Source organism: Haemaphysalis longicornis, unplaced genomic scaffold (genome assembly GCF_048455015.1).
Source record: "Haemaphysalis longicornis isolate Haplotype H1 unplaced genomic scaffold, Haemaphysalis longicornis Haplotype H1 scaffold_10, whole genome shotgun sequence".
Classification (NCBI taxonomy): Eukaryota; Metazoa; Arthropoda; class Arachnida; order Ixodida; family Ixodidae; genus Haemaphysalis; species Haemaphysalis longicornis.
In genome coordinates this window covers 102,396,984-102,419,073 of record NW_027526204.1, presented here as the reverse complement: position 1 = coordinate 102,419,073, position 22,090 = coordinate 102,396,984, and the positions used below count along the sequence as shown (strand labels likewise).

Here is a 22,090-nt window from a genome sequence, read left to right as displayed (position 1 = left end):
TTTTAGCCCTCTCAGCCCTAGTGTCATCATCGAATGACAACACAAAATATCCTCAAGCGTGTTAAAATTCCTAGTCAAAATTTCTTCAAGGATGCCTCTTGCAATGACATCACCATCATTGCATTTTCGTGAAGGTGGACGCTACGAAAAAGTATGAGCTGCAGTGGAAACAAGGTATGGCGGAGGGCCGGGAAAGGAAACTTAACTCTCGGTTTGTGCAAATGTCCATAAATCCGTAAATACCAGCACCATCCGCTTAATTTTTTTGTGTAGGCTCAGGGTGCCAAAAGATTTCAGGAAAACGGGACAAAATTTTTGTTGTTCTCGAGAGAAAACTTTTGATTGCCAAATGACCTAATTATCACACCTGTAAATTAATAAATGCTTGCACAATGAGCTCAATTTCTTTTGTCTACACTTCCGAGGTCCACAAAACACAATAAAAATTTCTGCTAGAAATAAAAAATTTCAGGGCTGAAAGGGTTACTATTTTAACATCCAAAGATGAGGGTGTCGCTTTGAGTAAATTGAGCGTACTTAAAATGCCCTAAATTCCTTTTTTGGCTGCTATCATTGCTATTCCACACAAACAATTTCCCCCTAACCAGCAAGAAGTTGCAACTGATTTGGGTACTGAGCCCCATCTGCATATTAATTATGCTAATGTACTTCCTAATGAGTCGATTAAGGCAGCGCTTGCATTTTTAGTGTTAGGAGTTAACAAATAAAACAATTTTTGCATTTCATAACACTTTATACATCTTTTCAGAAACATGTTTTATGTTCTGCACACAATTTCACAAAAATTTCCTGTTTTCTATCTTAGGTTCGAGCTTCAAACCTATATCGTTTCAAATCGATACCTCCACAAAGGAAGTTTAGTTGGCTTTCTTTATTAACAATACTGCCACGACCATTCTGGAGCATAGCAGTTTGGCATACATAGTGCAGATTTCAAGCACACAGAAACACTAGAGTGGAAAATATATTACACAGTACAAATTTACCTCATTACATGACATTATTATCTCAGCACTTTCAGAACATCAGGAATGGATTCCTGGAAGAAAAAAATGGTCATTTCTGTCTAAGTTTACTTTATCAGCCTTAGTGTAAAATTGCACAATCCAATTAGCAGTAGAATTTTCATCATGACGTGTGCTACCTGGAATTCTCTAAGACCGCTTTAACTTTTTAAATAAAAAAACACTTATCATTTCTTTGTGATAAAATAAATCAATAATACAGAAATACTATTACTTTTTAGAACTTGAGCTGAGATATTTACCAGAAACACTCTCAACAGGACAGAACTACTAGGAGCTTCAATATTATTTCGTTATGAAGACTACTATTTAAATAGCACAAAAGGAAATGCACTTATTGTCTCGTACTGACTGGCCTCTAGTGTAAAGGCCCAGGCATAAGATGTCTCTAGAACTTCTTGTTTGGAATTCTGCCAAATCAATGCATCCACAACACAAAATGTTGCTTTTGGTGCCAACAACAAAATTTTTCAAAGCGTAGAATTCGGGGTCATGCCAATGAAGACAAAAAACTCTCGCTTTTTTTACATAGCATGCTCTTAGCTTATCACAACGCTTGGCTTGCACCGAAGACAAGCTTTTACTAGATTCTTATCCCTGTTAAGGCCAGCTTTTCTTACTGTGTGCATCAAAGACAACCTTGATGTGCTACAGCGAAGAGTTGATCCACATTACAAATGATCTAACAGAATGGACATGATACATCATGGTATAATCAACACTATCACGAGCTTTGTTTCAGAAACATCCATTTTAAAGCAAAGCCATTCTCGACTCAACTATAAACGGACCACTGAATGCAGTGAATTAAATATCAGGTGGAGATTGATAGTGAGCAAGTTAACAATGCCGCCATGATAATGCCAGTTTGAGGTGGCACAATTGAACTTTATTCCAACAATTAAAAAACTTTTCAGTTCTTGTTTGCAATCAGGGATAATTCTTGTCTATGCTGAGTGCTCCATCTATGATGTACTTGAGACAAAAGCATTCACTTAACCTACAAAAATGACTGCTCTGTGAAGATGGTATTGCAGAACATTCTGAAATGTGACCTTCTTTCAAACCTTTCCTTTTCCAAAACTTAACACTGGGTTGCTAAACAAGTTTTACTTCCTTGGCTCTTTTCCACTTGAAATGCAGACCCAGACAATTCAGAAGCAACAGATCTGTTTCCCAAAACCTGCAAGGTGCATTACGAGGGACCTTGACTGGAAAAATGCTTGTTGCTGACATGTTTTTTGAGCTGATTATGGGATGCAAAGGAACTTCCACAAAAGTCGCACACATACGGGTTCTCCCTGCTGTGGATGCGCATGTGAATTCTCAAATGCGACATCTGGGTGGAAGCGTGCGAACACACCCTGCACTTGAACGGCCTCTCGCCAGTATGTGTCCTAACGTGTGCAGCCAAATGGCTGGTCTTGTGACTTTCATAAGGGCAGTAGGGGCAGCCGTGAACTGTGAATTTCTGGGGGTGTCCTCTGATTCTACGTTGAGCAGTCCGGTCTGCGCTGCCCACCATCTCTAAGCCAGAGTGAGCATAGCTTGTGTCCTGAAGAGGAAGCTGTCCAGTTGTGGTATCTGAAGCAATTGACAAGCAAAATATTTGAGCAGAGATTGTCGAAGAAATGCGCAGAATTTTTTAAAACTACGTTGTTTTAAATGCCCAGCCCTGGAAGTGAGCATGCCATAGCACAAAATTTTACAGTAAATAAAAACTCAACAAAGTTCCAATAATAATACCAATTCAAAAGTTTAAATGTATAATTATAGGTGGTTTCAATGATGCAGCAACAATTTGGCTAAGCTACACTGCTGTGGAAGGCTACAGATTAATTTAGACCACCCATAAAACTTTAATACTATAGGCCCAAATGATGATGTAGATGTTTTAGTTCTGCTGCTTAAGAACAAAGAAATGGTAAAAGTCCTACGAATGGTCAGTACAGAACTTCTTTTCATCTTAATTTCTGGAGGGGCAATAAGGTCCAGTGATTATACAATTTCTTGTTTCACGGGCTGCCAGCTAATTTCAGATTACTTTAAATAATTACGCACTTCAATTTATATTGTTGATATAAACTAATGAAATTGCAATCCTCTCCATGTTGTTGTAACCATGCATTCCTCAGCATGTGCAGTCTATTGTGCAGTTGAATTTATTCTATAACTAGTAAATATAACAAACTGGTATTTTCATGCACACTTAATCTTACAGTTCCCAGCCTAGTTAATCTTGTGGTCATTATCCTGCCTTTATTGATTTTATCTCTTACTTAAAACCAGGCCACCAAGTTGTGCGCTCTTTCAATGATACCTACTCGTAACCAGCATTACCTCTCGCAGTTAGTTCCCCTTAAATTTATCAGAATATCTACCTATCCATTTATGGGTAAGAAACACAGCAACAAGCAAGCCTGCCTTTCAGACAACATTGTATTTTGGTTGCAAAGTCAAAAACTGAACTGTCTACACTTAAAGTCACCTATTTCACTTTTTTCTTGGTTATACTTGTCACAGAGCATTTGGTAGCCACAGTTCAACATTTCAATGCATTGACAGTACAAAAATTACTTAATGTACGATTTAATGTATTGCAGCTATGAAAAACAACACAGAAAACGGGCACGAACTCTTACTTTTGCAACCGGTTTCAAATGCGAAATGCACAAAAACAAAAATACGCTGCAAGAACCGATATGCATCACGTGCACAGACCGACTGCTTCTGAGCTGAATACGGGTACATATACAATAACCACAATGTTTCACTTCAAAGTCAAATTTCTTTGCCACCAAGCTAGCAAATGATTAACACACAAATTTTCTGGTTTCAACTTCACACTGACTACCATCCCATGGAGATCTCAAAATTAGAACATTGGTGTGACATCATGGCATAAGCAAATAGAGCTTTCAAAAGTTAGCAAAAGTGCGGACAAGTGAGCAGCGAGGACGACTTCTTCATATTGGTAGAAATTTTCATTTTGGTTTGAACTGTAAATTTGAAGTAGATGGCAGTTGACAAATAGTGAAGACTAGCCTGCACATCTGCCTGAAAAATGGCATGCATTAAGGTGCATTCCCAATCAAGCCAAATCAAGCCTGGGTTATTTTCTAATATTTTTTGATGATGTCTGTTTGGCATGTTGTGGTAAAATTGCCAAACATGAGTTACCAAGGCCAACTGTGTGATCTGTGACCAGCACTGAATCAAAAACTGTGGCATGGTTGGCACACTGCACAAAGTCATAACAGAAAGTTCTTTTTGCATTTTTGTTTGGTGCGCATGCATGTAATTACTGTTTCTCACATATCAGTGCCGGTGGATCCTGATGACAACAGTGATGGTGTTAAGCACTGAAAAGCAATCTGGAGCTAGTCCTGAAAAATGCTCCCAGGCAATATTGCTTGGTTCATTAAATGCAAAGCAATTTTCGGCGGTTATTCGAATGGCTCCACAATTCTTGGTGATATGCATCAAATGGCATGCATGTTGCAGTAAAATAACCGGCTACTTCAGTGCATTACAATGCGGATGGCTTCTGATGGCTGATTGTTTTGCGCATAACTATTCCAAATGTTCGCTTCTAAATTACTCAAAGCACAATATTACTCTCCACAGGTGACAATCACTATTGCCATATGCCTAGCAGAAAGCACCACAAGGACATTCAGGGTATTTATCGAGAACATGTCACCAGAAACGTTACGAATGCATTCCCAAAATGCCAACTTACAATGCACTGCGTAGAGGTTCACAAATGGTCCTATGAGATCATTATTCTGCATTCAGAACTTTTAGCATAGCACTGCAATGCTCATATTCACAAAACCAATGACCACAGATAACCGAACATGGCCCAAGAAGCAAAGGAGATTGCTGGTAAAATTAAATACGGGATTCCGTTCTCCTGTGGATACAAGCCCAACACTCCCTGCACACTACAAGCACCACCTAGAATGCTCCTTCTGTTGTTTTGAAAGAGCACTGCTAAAAGAACCCCCCAGTGTTTGGCCTCAGTAGGCTTTGTGTACATTCTTATACATTATAACTAAATAATAAAAGTTGTGTTCCACCAAATGGAAAACACCCAAAAAAACTGCCTAAATATGACTTTTTGATCTAAGCAAAACACCTTCACCTCTAGTGTCATTTGCCAAGTAGGAATTAAGGGTTGAGCTGCGTCAAAATGTTCTGCATTACATCGACAGCAAATCAGATTTAATGCATAAATACTGAGTGTATTAAGCACAAAACACAATAAACGAAGCACTACACCATATAAAGGGCTGCGGTATTATTAACTTGCTTAACCAGACACGTCCAGTGTACCTTGTCGACATTTCCAGCTTAAAGCTAACCTTAAAACTTAGCAAAAGCTCTTCACGAAGCAAAATGCTTTGAGCATTATGGGTAATTAACATTGCACAAAATACCACGTCAACATGTATTTATGAGGCCACAGTAACTGCAGTAAAAATTGCCACCAAATCTTAGTGATGCCGCATTCACATACAATAACAAAACCCATTTTGTTAGCTCTGAGTTTGCAAATACAACATGCCGATAGCAATTTGCGTGCACAACTAAACACAGAGGCCTTAAGGAGAAACAGTCTAATAAGGTAAATAATAAAAGAAGCAAAAACCTTTGCTGTGAGCAAAAGAGCGCATAGGTCGCTAGGGAGGCCTCACTTGATCGAGTCTACAGGAGCAAAACCGGATTTTTCTCGGCAGCACCAAAACATGCAACTGATCAACAGCACAGTGTACAACTCCTAAACCCTTTTACATTAGACGCCTCAGACAGTTGAACAGTCAAGTACATTTCTTCATTGACGCAAACCTAAGGGACCTAAAAGAGAAAAAAAAATGTTAAATCAACTCTTCCAATACAAGGGAAGAATTTCAAAGTGGTATATTCTTAGATGCTCAAAGAGTAGAATGCATTGAACCCTGTTATTCCAATTTCAAGTACGTTTTTTCAGTGATGCAAGTATCATCTAGCTACTAAACAGGAGATGTTTAGGCAAACTCTTCCAATGCAGGTGCACAATTGCACGGCAAAAAGTTCCTCGGTACTCAAACAACTGTCCCACATGATGTCCTACACTGTCCGCACATTCAGTGGACTGCTCTTCGATGTGTCTTGAGCTGACCAACAAAAGACCCGGAGCATAAGGAACACTTGTACGGTCTCTCACTGGTATGCTTGCACATTTGCATCCTCAAGTGGCTCTGCTGGCTAAACTCAAGTACATTTATCCAGTAACGTAAAACTAACTCACCTATAATAGAAGAAATATTAGACAAACCTCCCAGTGCAAGTGAAAAATTTCAAGGTGAAGAATTCCTGGATGCTCAAAGAGCCCTCACATGAGATGTCCTACACTACCCTCATACCGAGTGTGCTGCTCTTCGACGTGCTTCTTGAGCTGACGCTTCCAACGAAAGGCCCCGGAGCATAAGGAACACTTGTATGGTCTCTCACCCGTATGTTTCCGCATGTGAATCCTCAAGTGGCTCTGCTGGCTAAACGCGAATGAGCACACCGTGCACTTGAAGGGTCTCTCGCCCGTATGGGTTCTGACATGTGTAATGAGATGGGTGCGGTTGGCGCTTCCGTAAGGGCAGAACGGACACAGGTGGTAGTCCTTCCTCCGGTTGTCTCCACCAGACAATGGCTCATGCTCTCCTCCAGATGGATGACAGACAGTACTCTCATCTCCGTAGTCTGCCGCAAAGCTGGGCAGAGGATAACCCGTGTCCTCACGCAGGTCCTTCCCAGTTGCTGCATCAACAGGAAGAGCGAAGAAAAGCACAAAGTATTTTAGCTGAATTTAATTGCAACGAAAGTTGCCAAAATTCTCGCAGGATTAGAAATAGCCAGCCTGTGAACAGTGCTTTATAGCAAAGTAAGCTTCGGGTAGAAATTTCCCCAGGAAAACTTTATTAAAAGTATTATAATCAGCCTGAGCACCAAACTGTCAGTTTTGACCAAGGTTAAAAATACACATGTAAGATTAGTTTTTGCTGCTTTGAATGCTCGTTTAGGTTACCGAGCTCTGAAGAATACCCATGAAGTTGCAACAGGTTTCTGCTCTCTGAGTGAGTGTTGCAAAAATTAATACTTTAAGCTTTCTTCGGTTAGTTTTGGATTGCAGGGAGACACGACTTTTACAATAACGCAGCTTTGCCTCTTCACTCTAATAGAGCCCTTGTGAGCGGGGTCGGAGACGAACTACTTGTGTAGCACTGGCATATACATCTTCACCAGGCATCCTGTGCACTCAGCTCCAAGAATGCAATGACTAAGCAAACAAGCAGCCATTAAAGGCAGACTGCAGCACAACCTCCCTTGGCAAAATTTATATTCTCAATATATCGCAGGAGTCACCAAGACAAAAGGAATATGATTACTATCTCTTTAAAATGCAAACGCCAGCTAGTTTGTGTTGCTTGCTTGGCAAGCTGACTTATCATTTCCACCAGGCTGCAATGGCCGCCTTTTTTCAATTTCAATTTGCCAATTTTCGCTGCTCATCAGCGGCCCCGGCACATATTACAGGTGTAATTTGTAACTTCTACTCTCTTAGTCAGACTATACGAAATTAGCATTTTGAAGTGGTCAAAGCGTTTACTGAAATTGGCCTTTAAAGTAGCACTTACACAAACTTTTTGCGTTAGATTTTTTTCACTGTTATTGGTGCCTACCAACCCACTAATCACAGAACGGCACATTAGATGGTTGACCACAGTGAAAATAATTATTTACAGCCTCGTTTATCTGTGTCAGTTTCAGTTTCGACAAAACGAACACCTAGGCGGTCACCATAACCGGAAGGCTCTTGTGGCGTCAGTGTTAGTGTTTCACTGCTAATTAATAAGACCGACCGTGGTCTCCAGCATCTCCACATGCCCGGGGAGCCTGAAGTCAGTCCCAAAACAGAGATGTGATATGCATGCCAACTGCAGCCATTGCATTGACCGCGTCACGAGGGCAGTCACATCAGCAGTTTGGGGTCAGGAGGAGCAGATCCCCCCATTCATACCGACTGCGAGAGGGCATTCGTTCTGAGCTTTCTCGTGCATGCAAAAGTTAAAATTAATTTAAAATATGCTATACTGGATGGTTACGGTAGAAACTTGCTGGGAGTGATTTAAACAGTTATCTCAGCTTTGGAATTTCGTGTAAGTACTCCTTTATAGCATATGCAGGTCCTTGAAAAAAATGCCTTTAACATTGAGCTATTCTCACGTAATTTGCTGGAATATACATTTCAGCCTACAAATATCAAATATAGAATCAAATTTTATGCTATGCTATCCAACAAAGACATATCCACCTTTATTCCTAGACATTTAGAAAATTGTCATAAAAACCTGCTACACCAGTACTTATACTGATGGCGCTATAAAATACAATAAAGGATTGCAGTAACAGCCATTTCACCTCAACCTAGCCTTGCTATCTCAAAAGTAGTGTTCATACATTACAGGCAGTAAAAATTATATAAAAGTACCATTTACATTATATTTTCTATTAAAAGGTACTTCAAATTGGAGTTTTCTGAAACAAAGCTATGGCGCTGCTATGACGCACTCTATTGTGGATGGTTACAGGTGAATTTAGACCACCTGGCTGTCTTTAACAGGAATTTGAATATTGATGCACCAGCATATCTGTTTGTTGCTTCCACTAGGAGCAAATTTTGTATTTTTTACCATGAACTATGGAACATTCCAAGGCATAATAAGCTAGCATGTAGAAACATATTTTAGGTAAAAATACATAAGAACACAGGAAGGCTAAATGCACTTGAAGCACTTTTTTGATGCTCTGCGCCCTGCAGAAGTATTACATGCCCACATGAACAGGGAATCATCATGACACAAGGGAAATTTTGACTGCCAAGCATCAAGCGATTTCTCACATCTCTCGAGCCAGTAAGCATGTGAAACAAAAAGAACACTAAGCACATCAATGTCTGCATGAGCCATAAAAAGTTCTGGTGGCACTTCAGAAGCGATACAGTGGCCTTTGCAAGCTCACAGTTCTCAAGGGTTAATTTTATTCATGTGATGTGGTAACAATAGACATTTTTAAGAACCAAATATTATTCAAAACGTAAATGGAAAGCACGCTTCACATCCAATGAGCAAGAACGTTCAGAAAACATCATCTCGAGAAACCAATGAGCAGTAGGAAGAAACACATCCACAAGCAAAAAAGGGGGTGTACTCTTGGCTGAAGCTCTCGTCTCTAAGGCACCCTGTTCAAATCGTTGCGAACATGTAATGAAACCAGTCTTCACACAAAAATGACCAGGAAAGCAAACAGAAAATGCAACTTCTGCTACTGTTGTTGAAAACCCTCTTCAACTCTTCCTCACTTGGCATTGAACATCACTGCAAAAGAAAACAAAACGAAAGATCAATGATTGCACTCTTTAAAATGGTCAATTGCCATAATCTCCTTTTACCCTGAAGAGCACCAGAGCAAAAAACGAATTACAGATGTGCGAGGTCTATCTGAATCATGTTTCAAATGGCCTTTCTACTTGGAAATGCCGCTGTATTATTGCACGAAAAACTGGTGCGAGTTTTACAAGACCTCATGAGACACAGGGTGCTCATGCCAAGGAAATTCGCACTACCTAAAAATGAAGACCGGACACAAGTTTAAAAAAGACAAGAGAAATGGCAAGGCAGTGTATGCTAAGCGGGGTAGAATTGTGTGAAAGCATGAGGTTATAATTATATGCCTCCCTGTTCAGGGTGTCAAACCGGAACTGAACCAAACCAAAAACCAGAACCGAACCGATATTTTTGCCAGAACTGAACCCGAATTGTTATTTTTGGAGCAAGCTGAACCCAAACTGGAACCGAACCAAAAAAATAAATAACGGTTACTGGTTCACGACAAAATGGTTTGACCATTCATGGTTGATATTGCATGGTCAACACCATTCAGGCGTTTTGCTTTCATGTACCATCAACTTTGTACCCTCTCGTGCACTTTTCCTCTAGACTATCAAAGCACTATTAATGCTCTCTTTGTAGTCGCTACAGGAAAAATGAATGTGCATCAATGGGGCAATGGTATGTTGCTGCTGGCAGCGCGAGCAGAGTGCATGGCTGACCAAACAAAATGTCATTCTCGGCAGCTTGCAGGCCACATGAAACCACTTCGCCCTTCCCTCACTGCAATTTTTAGGATCAGTCAGGCTGCAAGAGTGCTCCACTGTGCAATAGCAAAAGCCCGAACCCAAAGTGTGCAAACCGGTTTCATTTCATAATTTGTTTTAAAAGGTCGCACACCTGGAAAGTGTAAATACTTGAGTGTAACCCGTCGGAGTTGCCCAGCGGCTGAGCCTTTTGCTGATGACCACGAGGGTTCGATCGCCATACCCCGCACCTGTATTTCTGATGCAGACAGAAAACGAAATCGCTCGTGTGTCGAGATTTCAACGCACATTAAATACCCCCAAGTGATTTAAATTACTCTGACACCTGCAGTATAAACTGCGTCTTGGGGGAGAGGTGTAGCATCGGAGCTTCAAACGCACCAATATTTCAAAAAACTGTGTTTTCACGAAAAAAAAGATAAGGCACCTCATGTGCTTTTTAATTATTTCGCACAAAATAAGCAAAACATGAAAAGGTTGATATTGTTGTATACACATCCTTTCCTTTGTCCGATCTTTCACAACCAAACATGGTCATCAATGAAAAGCTGTAATCGGCAGTTTTTCGGGACGGAAGAGCTGACAAGTTCGCATTTTTTGGGATAGAAATAATTACAGATATAGCAGGGAAAATTGCTAGCGTGTGATGCACATTTTATTCCTTTCTGAAGAAATTGCATCCCTCAACCTTCAGGCACTACGCATTCTTTCATTTAAGGAAAAGCAACACTAATTCGGATAACACATCCATGAAAGGCAGGCCAGTCCTACACTGTCCCACTCGCCAAGAGTTTGTATTTTCTGCATGTTGTGCAGTTTTCGGCTCTGATTTGTTTTTGGGGGTGCACTTTTACGAACTGCCAAACTCGCTACTCAACTGCTGCTGCTACTGATTCAGGAGGGGATGTACTGCTGTTGACGAATTAAAAAGCCTCTCCCCGAAAAACTTCCACCTCGTGCTTCACTAATCAAATTACGCTTTCAGTTTGCAATGGCATAATCTGTTATGAGATTCCGCAATGTAGCTGGCAGAACGATGGTAGGGGTCAGGCGGAACCAAGACATATTCATTGTGACGTACAATTCTGTAATATCTATTGCAAAATATACTCTAGTGATCAAAGCAATGCAAGGAATGCATGTTAACTAAAGTTTACTTCTAACAAAATTTTGACTTACACCCTCGAGAAGGTGACAGCTAACAAATTATTCTAGGTGGCCATATAATCGAATCCATTTGTCGCATTCATGTGGTTCCTGTAAAAAATTTTTATGCTACACCGCTGGTATTAAACGCTGGCATATAAATGCCCCGGTTTGGAGGTCTAACTCAAGGGTTTGATGGTTAGCATGACGGGCGGTTATACAACAAGGATTTCGACTTCGACAAAAAAAGGAAAGGGTAGAAAATTTATACCACCGTCGTATCTCTTGGCAGTGACTTTATGCAGTCCCTCGGACAACATAAGGTCTGGGTGAGAAAGTAGCAGGTAAATTATCACTACTTAGTCTGTTTTCCTAATGTCTCGCCCAATTGTTTAAAGTGTGCTTTGGAATTGCACCGCTGTTATTATGAAACAGAAGCATTTTGAATTTTGCTTTTATAATGTTTTTAGTGCCGTTCTAACCTAGTGAATCTTTTTTTCTCTCACTTAGCTTGTAATACAACTCACCGAACCGGTTTGCGAACCGGTTCAAGGTTCCAAACCGGTTTGCGAACCTGTTCAGTACGAGTTTAGTCAAACCAGAACTGAAACTGGAACCGAATCGGTATTTCTTCGGTTCAACACACTGTTCCTGCATTATTTTTCTTTGTTTCCATCCAATTCTGATTGCCATTATGTAATGTTCTCGAACTGGAAGTAGCACCTGCACCCAGAAATCCCGCTCACAGAAGGTAACCAGAACGTGACAAAAAAACACAAACAAGGCTTCACGAAGTGATCTACAGATATTTATCACGAGGTACAACAAAACCAGAACATGCACAGGCAGCTGTAAGGGATACCGTAGATACCAAGAGGCTGACGTCATCCAAAGTGTAGGTAGAAAAATTAGACGAGCATGTGCACAGTAATTCCAGAGATGTCCCCTTAACCGAGAAAGCTCTAGCAGTGTTAACACCTACACGAAGCCAGCTAAAATGAGAGACTCAAAAACACAACAAAAAGCTAAAATTACACATCATGAACAACCTCTCACAAAGCGCAACAATATATTTCGAGCCTCAGAATTAAAAACTGGTATTAATTATGCAGTCCCATACATGGTACTTATCAGCAGAGCCAGAATTTAGGGTTTGTTGTTATTTCAACAACCCAAAATCTAAAGAACCCTGCTTAAAGAAACACCGAAGGCTGAGACCACACTTTTCAAAGCTGTTTAGCTTTTGTATGACGGCAATCGATGCTTGGTTGGTTCAGAATTAAAATAATTAAAGCTGTCTTTCCTCTCCCTAGTTTCCCTTTTCTAGCTGCATGACATGAATTATCACGTCACCCATCACAAAGGGCAACAACCTAAGAAGTCATTCAAAGCATTGCTAACAAGAAAGGTGCTGCCTCCTAGGAGAAGCCATGGAAACTAGTCACGTGGTTCACAAGCACAGTGGCTGACTGCTGGACAAATTTTTTAGCCAATTGCACCAGTAATTAAGGAGTATCGCTGTTGGTTGTTGCATATAAACATGCACAGTAAAAAAGCAATGCCTCTCGTGTTAGCTCAGTGCTTACATGGGAGTTACGATAACGTAAAACACTTCACGGAAACCAAAACTAATTTGACCACCAGCTGCCAACTTTTTCACTAAATGAGCCATTTCGTGCTTTCCGCTTAACACGTCTGACAATGCAGTGAAACATCCCGATTCCGCAGTATGAGGAACTAGTTCTAAATTTAGTTCTAGTTCTGGGGTCACCGAAGCTACCCCTGGGTGGAGGGCCCTGGATTCACTTCAACAGCATGGGGATCTTTAACATGCGCCAAAATCTCGACACCGGCAATTTTGTTTTTTCACTCATCAGAAAAATGGCTGCCGCTGCCTAGCTCGAACCCGCGTATTTGGACACAGCAGCATGAAAGCTTACCCACTGAGCCACTGCAGCAGGTAATATGAGGAAGCATCAATGTGAATCTCAACAGCACTGCCACCATAGAAAAAGTGTATCAGGTACTGCAGAATCCCACAGTTAACACTATCTTGCTCTCTTATGCATCAGCAACAAACTATTTGCAAACTTGAGAAAAATAATCTCACAGCTGACAAAGTATTTTACCAGTCACAAGTAAATGAGTACTTTCCCACAGTAATGGTGGCACGTATATAAGGTTCTCATTCCCAAATAGGGCAGGCCCCTAGTCTTCCAAAACTAAATATTGATATCTCTAACAACGTGCCTTGGTAAAGTTTGTTCATGGCATCTGCAACAGGATATCCCCAGGAGGACAATGACCTCTTACAACACATACGGTTCCCACTTCCACCTATTCACTCAGGACACTTGAAACCAGTTAACAAAAAAAATTCCCCGCATTTCCCCGAGGGGAAGAATGTGAAAGTGCGAATGCACGAGTTGAATTTGCGCGGTTCGGTAATGTTCGCGAAAGAGAGATCACACACACACACACAACTACAAAGAAAGAAAGATGCATTTATTCACAGACACCTATTTGTGTTGTCGTTGTACTTGATTGCTAGAGCGGATCTCAGCTTTGAAATTTCGTGTCAGTACTCCTTTAAGCGGGTGCATTAGCCCTTCTCACGCCCGATTCCTGGCCAATCCCCCACGTGGGTATGTGCCATGTCAGCGGCCAGGCAGCGCGCGCCCATCTCCCCCCGTTGCTAAGGAAGACGAGGAGCGCGCGCACCCGCAGCTGTTGCTATGAGGACTACGGCGGCGGACGATTCAGGCTCGCTTAAGAAGTGCATTCGCACTTAAAAAACAATACCCACAGTCAACCAGACTAACATGGCCCCCAGAGAATGCTAACACTAGACCTGAAAAGTGCACTCAATAAAGTCAGCCATTAAACACTGGAGAACCTGGGCTGAATGACCTGAGGAGCAAAACGTAAATATTTTCTCAGAGATTACTCGCTCAAATTAAAAGTTAAAGCACTTCGACTGGCCACAATATTCCACCATTAAAGGGGCCAGTGAACTGAACTCGTCAGAGTTCTGTTTGTGCTTGCATAGCATAGATGGGCTCCGATAACTTTTCTTCATGCATCCTGTTGCAAAAACAGTGTTTAATTCATACTTACTGAAACAAGAAAAAATACATACCTGCAAGGTTTCCCGAACTGTCCGGGCAGCTCCTGAAATTTTATGGTATTGTACAACTGCACGACAGAAACTATATTCTCCCAAATATGCACTTGTGTTTACCAAACCTTTCTCCCAATCTGGCCACATTGCGCTGAAGCTACCTGACAATCCAATCTAATCTTACGCCAATTGACACCGTTATCAGCAATGAGCTTTTGAAAAGCATAGTTGGCTATGGGTGCAAGCTGAACTGTTCTGTACCACACAAACACTGAATGAGAGAAGCAGTTCAGCATAGTAAAGGAAAATTGCCCCCCGTTCCGAGCATCCATATCTGCACAACATTCCGTCGCGTTCGTTTGGCAAAGTGTTGCAGGAATGAACATTGTTAGGCTTGACAACATTCCCAGGACTTCCTGAACATGGTGGCGTCAGCCACACCGAAGATTGACCAACTTACCAGTGGTGTGGCTTCTTAGTTTCCACTCTGTTGTAACGAAATTAAAAATGCATGTAAATTGTTCCATTCTGGTAATGCTAATTTTCCTAGACCCCCCACCTGTAAGATCTCCCTCATTCCATCCCAGCAGGCATAAAAATACCATGGGTTGTCTCTGCCGATCGCAACACAGGAGTGACGTAAAATGATGTGCACTTTTCTTGTGATGGGATTCGACGTCTAAGCTCTTAAAGGGACAGACAACCGATTTTTGTGAGCATATTTTGTTTAACCCAAATAAAAGGGCATGACTTAAAAAACTTTAACCCGAAACAGTTTTGCTGATAGTGCTTTAGAATGTTTGAAAAGGGAATTTTTAGATCTACCAGCCATACATGTCCTAGCAAAAGGAATGCTGGCAACCATGACAGTGATAGGTCTGGCAGCGTACTTGTAACTGCACTGGAGATTAGAAGAGGTATTTGACAACTTTTCCCAGGCTAAAATAACAATAGTGTTAAACCTTACCTATTCCTTCAAGCAGTTTTTTAATCATGCATTGAAATCGACGGAGTTGTTTGGACACGTAACTTAGCGTCACGTTTAAACACTGTGTCACGGCCTTTCAGAGTTCGGAAAGTTTAGTGCTAAAGTAACGTTATTTTCACCTGTTTATTTAGAAATTCCCTGCGGTACCCAATCTATAAAACGCTGGCTTTCATAGGAGATAGAGGACATGCACTCCACAAAAATCGGTTGTCTGTCCCTTTAAAGGAGCCATGAAGAGAAAATACAACTTCGTTTAATTTGAAAGAACTAGGATACAGTATCTCACTCAGCTCCATTGCAGCCCCAAAAGATGTTTTTTAACGAAAAAAAAGCAAGAAGAATTTACTAACTTTCAAATTTTGCGCCACAGTGACGTGTTATGAGCCAGAATGACGTCATACGGGCCAACAATAAAACATAATTTTCAGTTCGTTAACTGCACGTTAGCATTCAAGTGATGCGGTAAAATGGAACTAGAGGCCCCATTACAGACGTCCAGTCATGTGTCGTCGCGATAGGTCAGTTAGGGGGGCGCCAATTGCACAAACAAGGTTCCGTGACGTCATAGAAAAGTTGCGGGAAATTGGCTAGGGGGTCGCCACGGCTTCACACGTTTTCGTTAATATCTCCGTTATTTTTTCGAAGATTGCGATGATATTGGTATCATTGTTATCGGGAGTAAGCAGTCTTTCTAATAAACCCAACTTGTATTTTCTCTTCATGGCTCCTTTAAAACTCATGTATACACATTTGCAGTTGTGTCTACGCTATTCTTTCTTTTAAGAAAAAAACTCGTTATATTTGTAATGGTCATATGTGTCGAATGCAGTCCTCGTGGTTTTCTTTGAGAAGTTATCCACATCAGCTTCGATTCCCTGCAACATGTTTGGCGTCCGATGCTGTCTTTGGTCATGCATTCTTTATATTTAAAGAACCGGCTGAGCGCGTGTATGCCATGTTGTCAGCTGCAGAACCTGTCGGATAAGCATGCTAGCTAGCACTGCTCACGGTGAATGTGGCGGTATTAATGAAAGGCTGGCTGTTAAACAACGTGACTGGCGCACGTGATTACCTAAGAAAGAGAGCCGACATGGATCTCAGAAAAGCGGACATGGAACACTTACAGCAAGATGCATACCCTCTGACAATTTGAGAGAAAAGAACAAGATGAAACAAAACACTCCACATAAAAAGAAGATAGCTAAAGGATGGTGTCCTTGTCCCAACAGTGTTCAGACATGTGAAGTGTTACAATACAGAGCAAAGGAACGTCCTCACGTTTGTTGGTCTTGGTTGGAGTTGCGCCGTCACAGGCGTGGTACGGGCGTAGAGTTCACTCACGGCAATGTTCTTGTAGATCAGTGGTGGCAGGGTTGCATCATCTCATATGAGAGTGCAGGAGCGCTGGTGTATAGTTGGGCGAGAGCAGTGGGCAACCCGGCACAATTCCACAGGCCCCAGCACGGGCACTTGAGGAACGTATGCCAGGCACTGTAGAATGAATGGGTGGACCGCCCAAAGATGCAGCAGTTGCCGATGGGCCCGTATGTGGCTCAGACTACCCAGCGCACAGCATAGGTGGCTCCAGAAACGGGTAGTCCATCTGATAATATGGAGGCCCAAGACAGGAGGAAAGGGATTTTCAAGGTTGGCAGGAAAGGGGTGGATTGTGACTACAGTGGGCCTTAGAGTGCCTGAAGCAGCTTTAGGCATCCTGACGCTGCAGCACGGATGGCTATTCATGAGTAAAGGCTCTCGCTGGCAGTTGGACACAGTCATACAGCAACCCAAGCTCCAGCCGGTCAAGCTTCTTCCAGGCGTCCTTGTTTCTCCTCCCCTTCTATCCTGAATCAAAACATTACCCAAAGAAAAAACTCAACTACAAAAAAGACGTAACTCGAGTAGGATTCAAAACTGCATAAAGAGATGCACTATTCCTATTGCTCTAGAATTCCAAGCCACAAAACCAGACTTTCTTCAAAGGAAAATGGGACGGATATTAAGTCAACTACCCCCTCACTATATACAGACTGTTTGCCGGATTGCAGCATTCCAAACTGCTCAGCTGAGAATTTCTTGAATAACAATTGTGCAGCAAGTTTCTTCCTAGCCCCATAAATAGCTTAGCACCAGCAAATGCATACCTTAAAGGGGCCCAGCAGCACTTACCATCGACTAATTGGCATGTATTTTGGGGTAAAGTCTATTGTCCCAGGAATCTCCTCCTGCAAGAATTATAAAAATTCGTTCCCTATCAAAGAAACTATGTGAGATGAGAAATCGCGCATAATTGTTCTTTCTCAAGTCAAACGCGGACAACGCAACGAAAGCTGCGCGCTCTCTCCCGGAGAGGGGGGCGGCTTGCGGCGGTTTCTTCGGAGGCCTTCGATATATTATAGGCCGGGGAGTTTCTCCTTTTGTCTGCAATATGGAGGGGTCTATTTTTGGTCTGGTACCACAAAAAAGCAGGCATGGCTGCCTGCTTGCAAGTGCGCGCTCAGGCCGGTAGGTCATTTTTTAAGCAATAAATGTTTGTTGTCGAGTGGTCTGGTTGAAAGGGGAGTACTGAGTTCGTCAGTATAACTCTGTGAGCAGTCAAAACACAAAAGAAACGCCAAAACTGTGCACACAGGTTCAGGCATAGAAGAGGTTGGTACAGGGTGCCGCCGACGGCGGATCGTCACAGGAAATGCGAGAAATTAGTTGCGAAGTCTATCAGCGATAGCCGATCGGACAGCCATGGCCTCAATGACGTCGTTTAAGACGACAAGGGTGCATAATGAGGAAAACTGAAGAGAGCACGGTTGGTTTTTCCGCGTCTTTTAGAGCGATTTGCGCGCTCACCGCTTCACATGCACGTGTAATATTTGGCTCAGGTATTCTTGGCAGTGTAATCTAAACGTCGCGCAGGTTTACTTGCACTGCTCTAAGAGTGTTCAAGTCCCTTTAAAGGGGCCACAAGATAAAATACGTTTGTTTTTGGTGTGTTACAGTACCCTCAGTGCTTTATTAAACGATGCATTATTCATTGAGAAATTAAACAATTTAATTAAACAACAACAGTGGCACATCATGGTGTCATGGTTACTCTAAGGAGGCAATCTTTTGAATGAACCAAACTCACATTCCGTTTCCATGGCCCCATTAAGGCAGGAAGAGCATCGCAAGTGTGTATTTGTGCACGAGACTGGTTAGATCGTTAATCCTGCTCAAAACATGCTTCTCACACCTTGATTTTGCGCCTTACAATAAAAGCATCAGTTGACTTCAATTCCTTATTACCTTTTGTCATGTCAGGCAACTCTTATCCTGAACGTACAGGTGTGCACAAAAGTAAAAGGAACACGAGAGCGATGGCCGAATTGCATCGCGGCGCTGCCTACTGGAAGCAACAAGCGGTGTTCTGGGGAATCAAGCGCACTGCACGCCACTCTTCCTGTGTGTCTGACTGGGAGTGACAATTTTCAAAAGGCAGTGCTTGGCTGCACGAAGGCATGGTTACACTGCAGCTTGCAGCCGTCAGCGGCAACCATATCCGCCACTTTTGGGTTCAAGGAAGCTATGCGTTTGAAAACGTGCCTTGCTGCAAACAATAATGCGCAGCAATCGATATAATACTCACGGGTGGCATAATGTTGTCTGCCCGTCCGGTTTCCCAGTGCCTTCGTTTGAGACATGAAACCAATAAACTTACAAAAAAATGTTGCTGCAAAATATACCCAGCACATTCCAAGGGTAGATAGAGATAATCCCACTTCAGATAGTTTTTTTGTTCGGGGTTGTCTCGTTTGTGCTCAAGTAATGACTGTAACTACTTAGCTCAGGAGTGTTCCGACAAAAGGTAAGCTAAAAACGCGAGTGTCCAAGAAAATTTTCCATGACAGGCTGGCAATGCTATCCAACCCATCAACAGGAAGGACGTCAGTGGTTGCGCTTTGTAGTGCACAACAAATCACGTTTTCTAGCGCACAACTTCCTTGAACTCAATAAATAAGCGGCAGATACGATCACCGCTGATTGTGAGCGGAAAAGTAAGCAGCGCCATTGTACAGGCGCTCCAAAAGTTAAACGGAGCATGACAGCGGTGGCTGGAGTGGGCAAAACTGAATGCCAGCACGATCTATAAATAGGTGCGCCGCAGATAGCAACAGTGCATGGGCACATCCTGCTGGCCAGTCTCGATATTCTGATGATCGCCTTAAAGCCAGCTAAAGAGAAATTGCGCCGCTGCCATCCCTGCTCGCAAGGGGCGCCTACAATGCTTTATGCATGAATGTTTCCCCACGTCGGGGAGAAAACTAATTTTCAGCGGCGAATGGGCTCCGTTTTGTTAGCAATGCCACCAGTTTGTCAACATCCCTGCCGTGGTTGGTGTCACGATTTATCCCCGCATTCGTGAACGTGGGAGGGTCAGGTTACCCTCCAGCTGAGTGACGACACGCAGCATGCTGGTAGTGACGGTGACTGACCGAGAGCGGCTGTGCTCATCGGTGTTTATTTGCCAGCCGTGCACAATGTTTCCCACCGAGCCTGGTGGGGCCACCAAACTTAGCGGCTAACGAAGATTAGGGTCGGGGGCGCCACACACTTGTAACAACCTTCACCCCCAAGTTTGTTTGTCCAACACAAACACAAAAACTCCACCTGTCATTCTGGCAAGTAGTGATCCGGCGGTCTCCGCAGTCTCTCACTCCGCCTGAGCACACGTGTTGATGCAGGTGTGGCAGCATCGGGTGCCACCTGTGTCACTCTCGCACCGTCCATCAGCCTTGCAGGTGGCATCGGACTTGCACGTGGTGCCACAGTGGCGCGAGTAGCACCAGCCCCTGGTGCTGTGCTGGCACTGGCCGGTGTAGTTGGCAACCCCTGCCTGCTGGCTTCCTGAAGGGGCGGCTGAGGTTGCCAGGCGAGGCCTCACATGGTCCGCGTGCCGGTGCCACGTGGTCCCGTCCGGCATGCGAACAAGCAGTGATGACACACTGGTAGGAGAGACCACATGCCAAGCAGACCAGCATGGACCAGGCCGGAAGTTCCTGGTGAAGACCGGAGCCCCAGACTCCGGCAAGGACCCAGAACGGCAACCTCGGTCAGCCGCCAGCTTCTGCTTGAGCTGCTTCAGGAGCGCTGTGGACCAGAGGTCTGGGTGCAACACGTCCAACGGTGTCTTCACCATCTGGCCCAACAGGAGCTCGCAGGGGGCACGGCCCGTAACGTCGTGGGGTGTGGTCCGGTACTGGAACAGGACTCGGGCGACCTGCGTCCAGAAATCCCCTGCCTTGCTCTTCTTGAGCTTATCTTTCACAGTTTGCATCACCCACTCGGCAGCACCATTCGAAGCAGGGTGGTATGGCAGAACCATCATCTGACGGATTCCGTTCTTCGTCAGCCAGGCCAGGTACTCCTCACTGGCAAAAGCGGGACCGTTGTTGGACACAATGACGTCCGGCAACTCCTGGGCTGCGAAGACTTGCCGCGACACCGCAATGGTTACTACTGCCGAAGGAGTGGTGACTGGCAGTGCCTCCACCAACTTGGAGAAGGCGTCCACCACCACCAGGAAGTAGTGGCCCTTGAAGGGGCCCCGAAGTCCACGTGCAGGCGGGACCAGGGCCTCCCCGGGAACGGCCACGGGGTGATCTCAACATGGCGCGAGGCCCACTGGTTCTCCTGGCAGATTTGGCAGCTCTGCACCATGCGAGCAATGTCCTGGTCCGGGCTAGGCCACCAAACGTGGGACCGGGCCACCATCTTGGTCTTCTCCACGCCTGGATGAGCCGCGTGCAGCAACTGCAGGACCCTGGACCGCAGGCTCTGTGGAATCACCACCCTGTAACCCCACAGCACGCAGCCCTGCTGCAGGCTCAGCTCAGCAGCCTTGTAGCTGCACGACCGCTCCACCAACTCCTCCCCTCGGGACACCGCCTTGACGACCTGTGACAGGACTGGATCCCGGCTGGTCGCCTGCGACACTGCCGATCTGGACAGTACCTCCAGATTAGCGTGCTCCAGCATGAACATTTCAGCAGGTTCAGGAACCACAGCAGGCACCTCCGGCAGGGGCAGTCGGCTCCGGGCATCAGCAGGTGCCAGGTCCTTTCCCGGGCGGTAGACCAGCCGGTAGCTGTAGGCCGCAAGCCTCAAGGCCCAGCGCACCACTCGAGGCGATGCCTGCACTGGAACCGCCTTGTCAGGCCCCAGCAGTCCCAGCAGCAGCTTCTGGCCTGTGACCGCCTCGAACTTCCCGCCCCACAGGTACTGGGTACTGGTGGAAGCGCTCGACCCCGAACATGAGGGCCAGGCCTTCCTTGTCCAGCTGGCTGTACTGCTGTTCTGCAGCATGAAGCCAACGGGACGCAAACGACACAGGGCGTTCCTGGCCATTCTTCTGTCGGTGGGCCCTGACAGCTCCCACGCCGTGCGGCATCGCATCTATGGTCAGGACGACAGGCTTGGCCGGATCGAAGTGCACCAGCACCAGAGCCTTGGTGATGAGCTCCTTGCTGTGCTGGAAGGCCAAGTCCTGTTCCTTCTTCCAGGCCCCCTGCTGTCCATCTCGAAGCAGAAGATGGAGTAGCTGCAGATGTGATGACAGGTTC

General features: G+C 44.1%; 1 protein-coding gene across 1 annotated transcript in view; it reads right to left on the bottom strand.

The window, feature by feature from the left end:
- LOC144159989 (uncharacterized) overlaps positions 1-21,512 on the bottom strand; it is a 30,529-nt gene extending 9,017 nt beyond the window's left edge. The window contains exons 1-6 of the mRNA XM_077691616.1: positions 21,318-21,512; positions 20,775-21,024; positions 20,186-20,375; positions 7,946-7,979; positions 6,426-6,885; positions 2,244-2,687 (exon numbers count right to left, since the gene is read on the bottom strand). Coding sequence (XP_077547742.1) covers positions 2,244-2,687; positions 6,426-6,885; positions 7,946-7,979; positions 20,186-20,375; positions 20,775-21,024; positions 21,318-21,512 — 1,573 coding nt within the window. The remainder of the gene's footprint in view (positions 1-2,243; positions 2,688-6,425; positions 6,886-7,945; positions 7,980-20,185; positions 20,376-20,774; positions 21,025-21,317) is intronic.
- Positions 21,513-22,090: the final 578 nt, after the last annotated feature.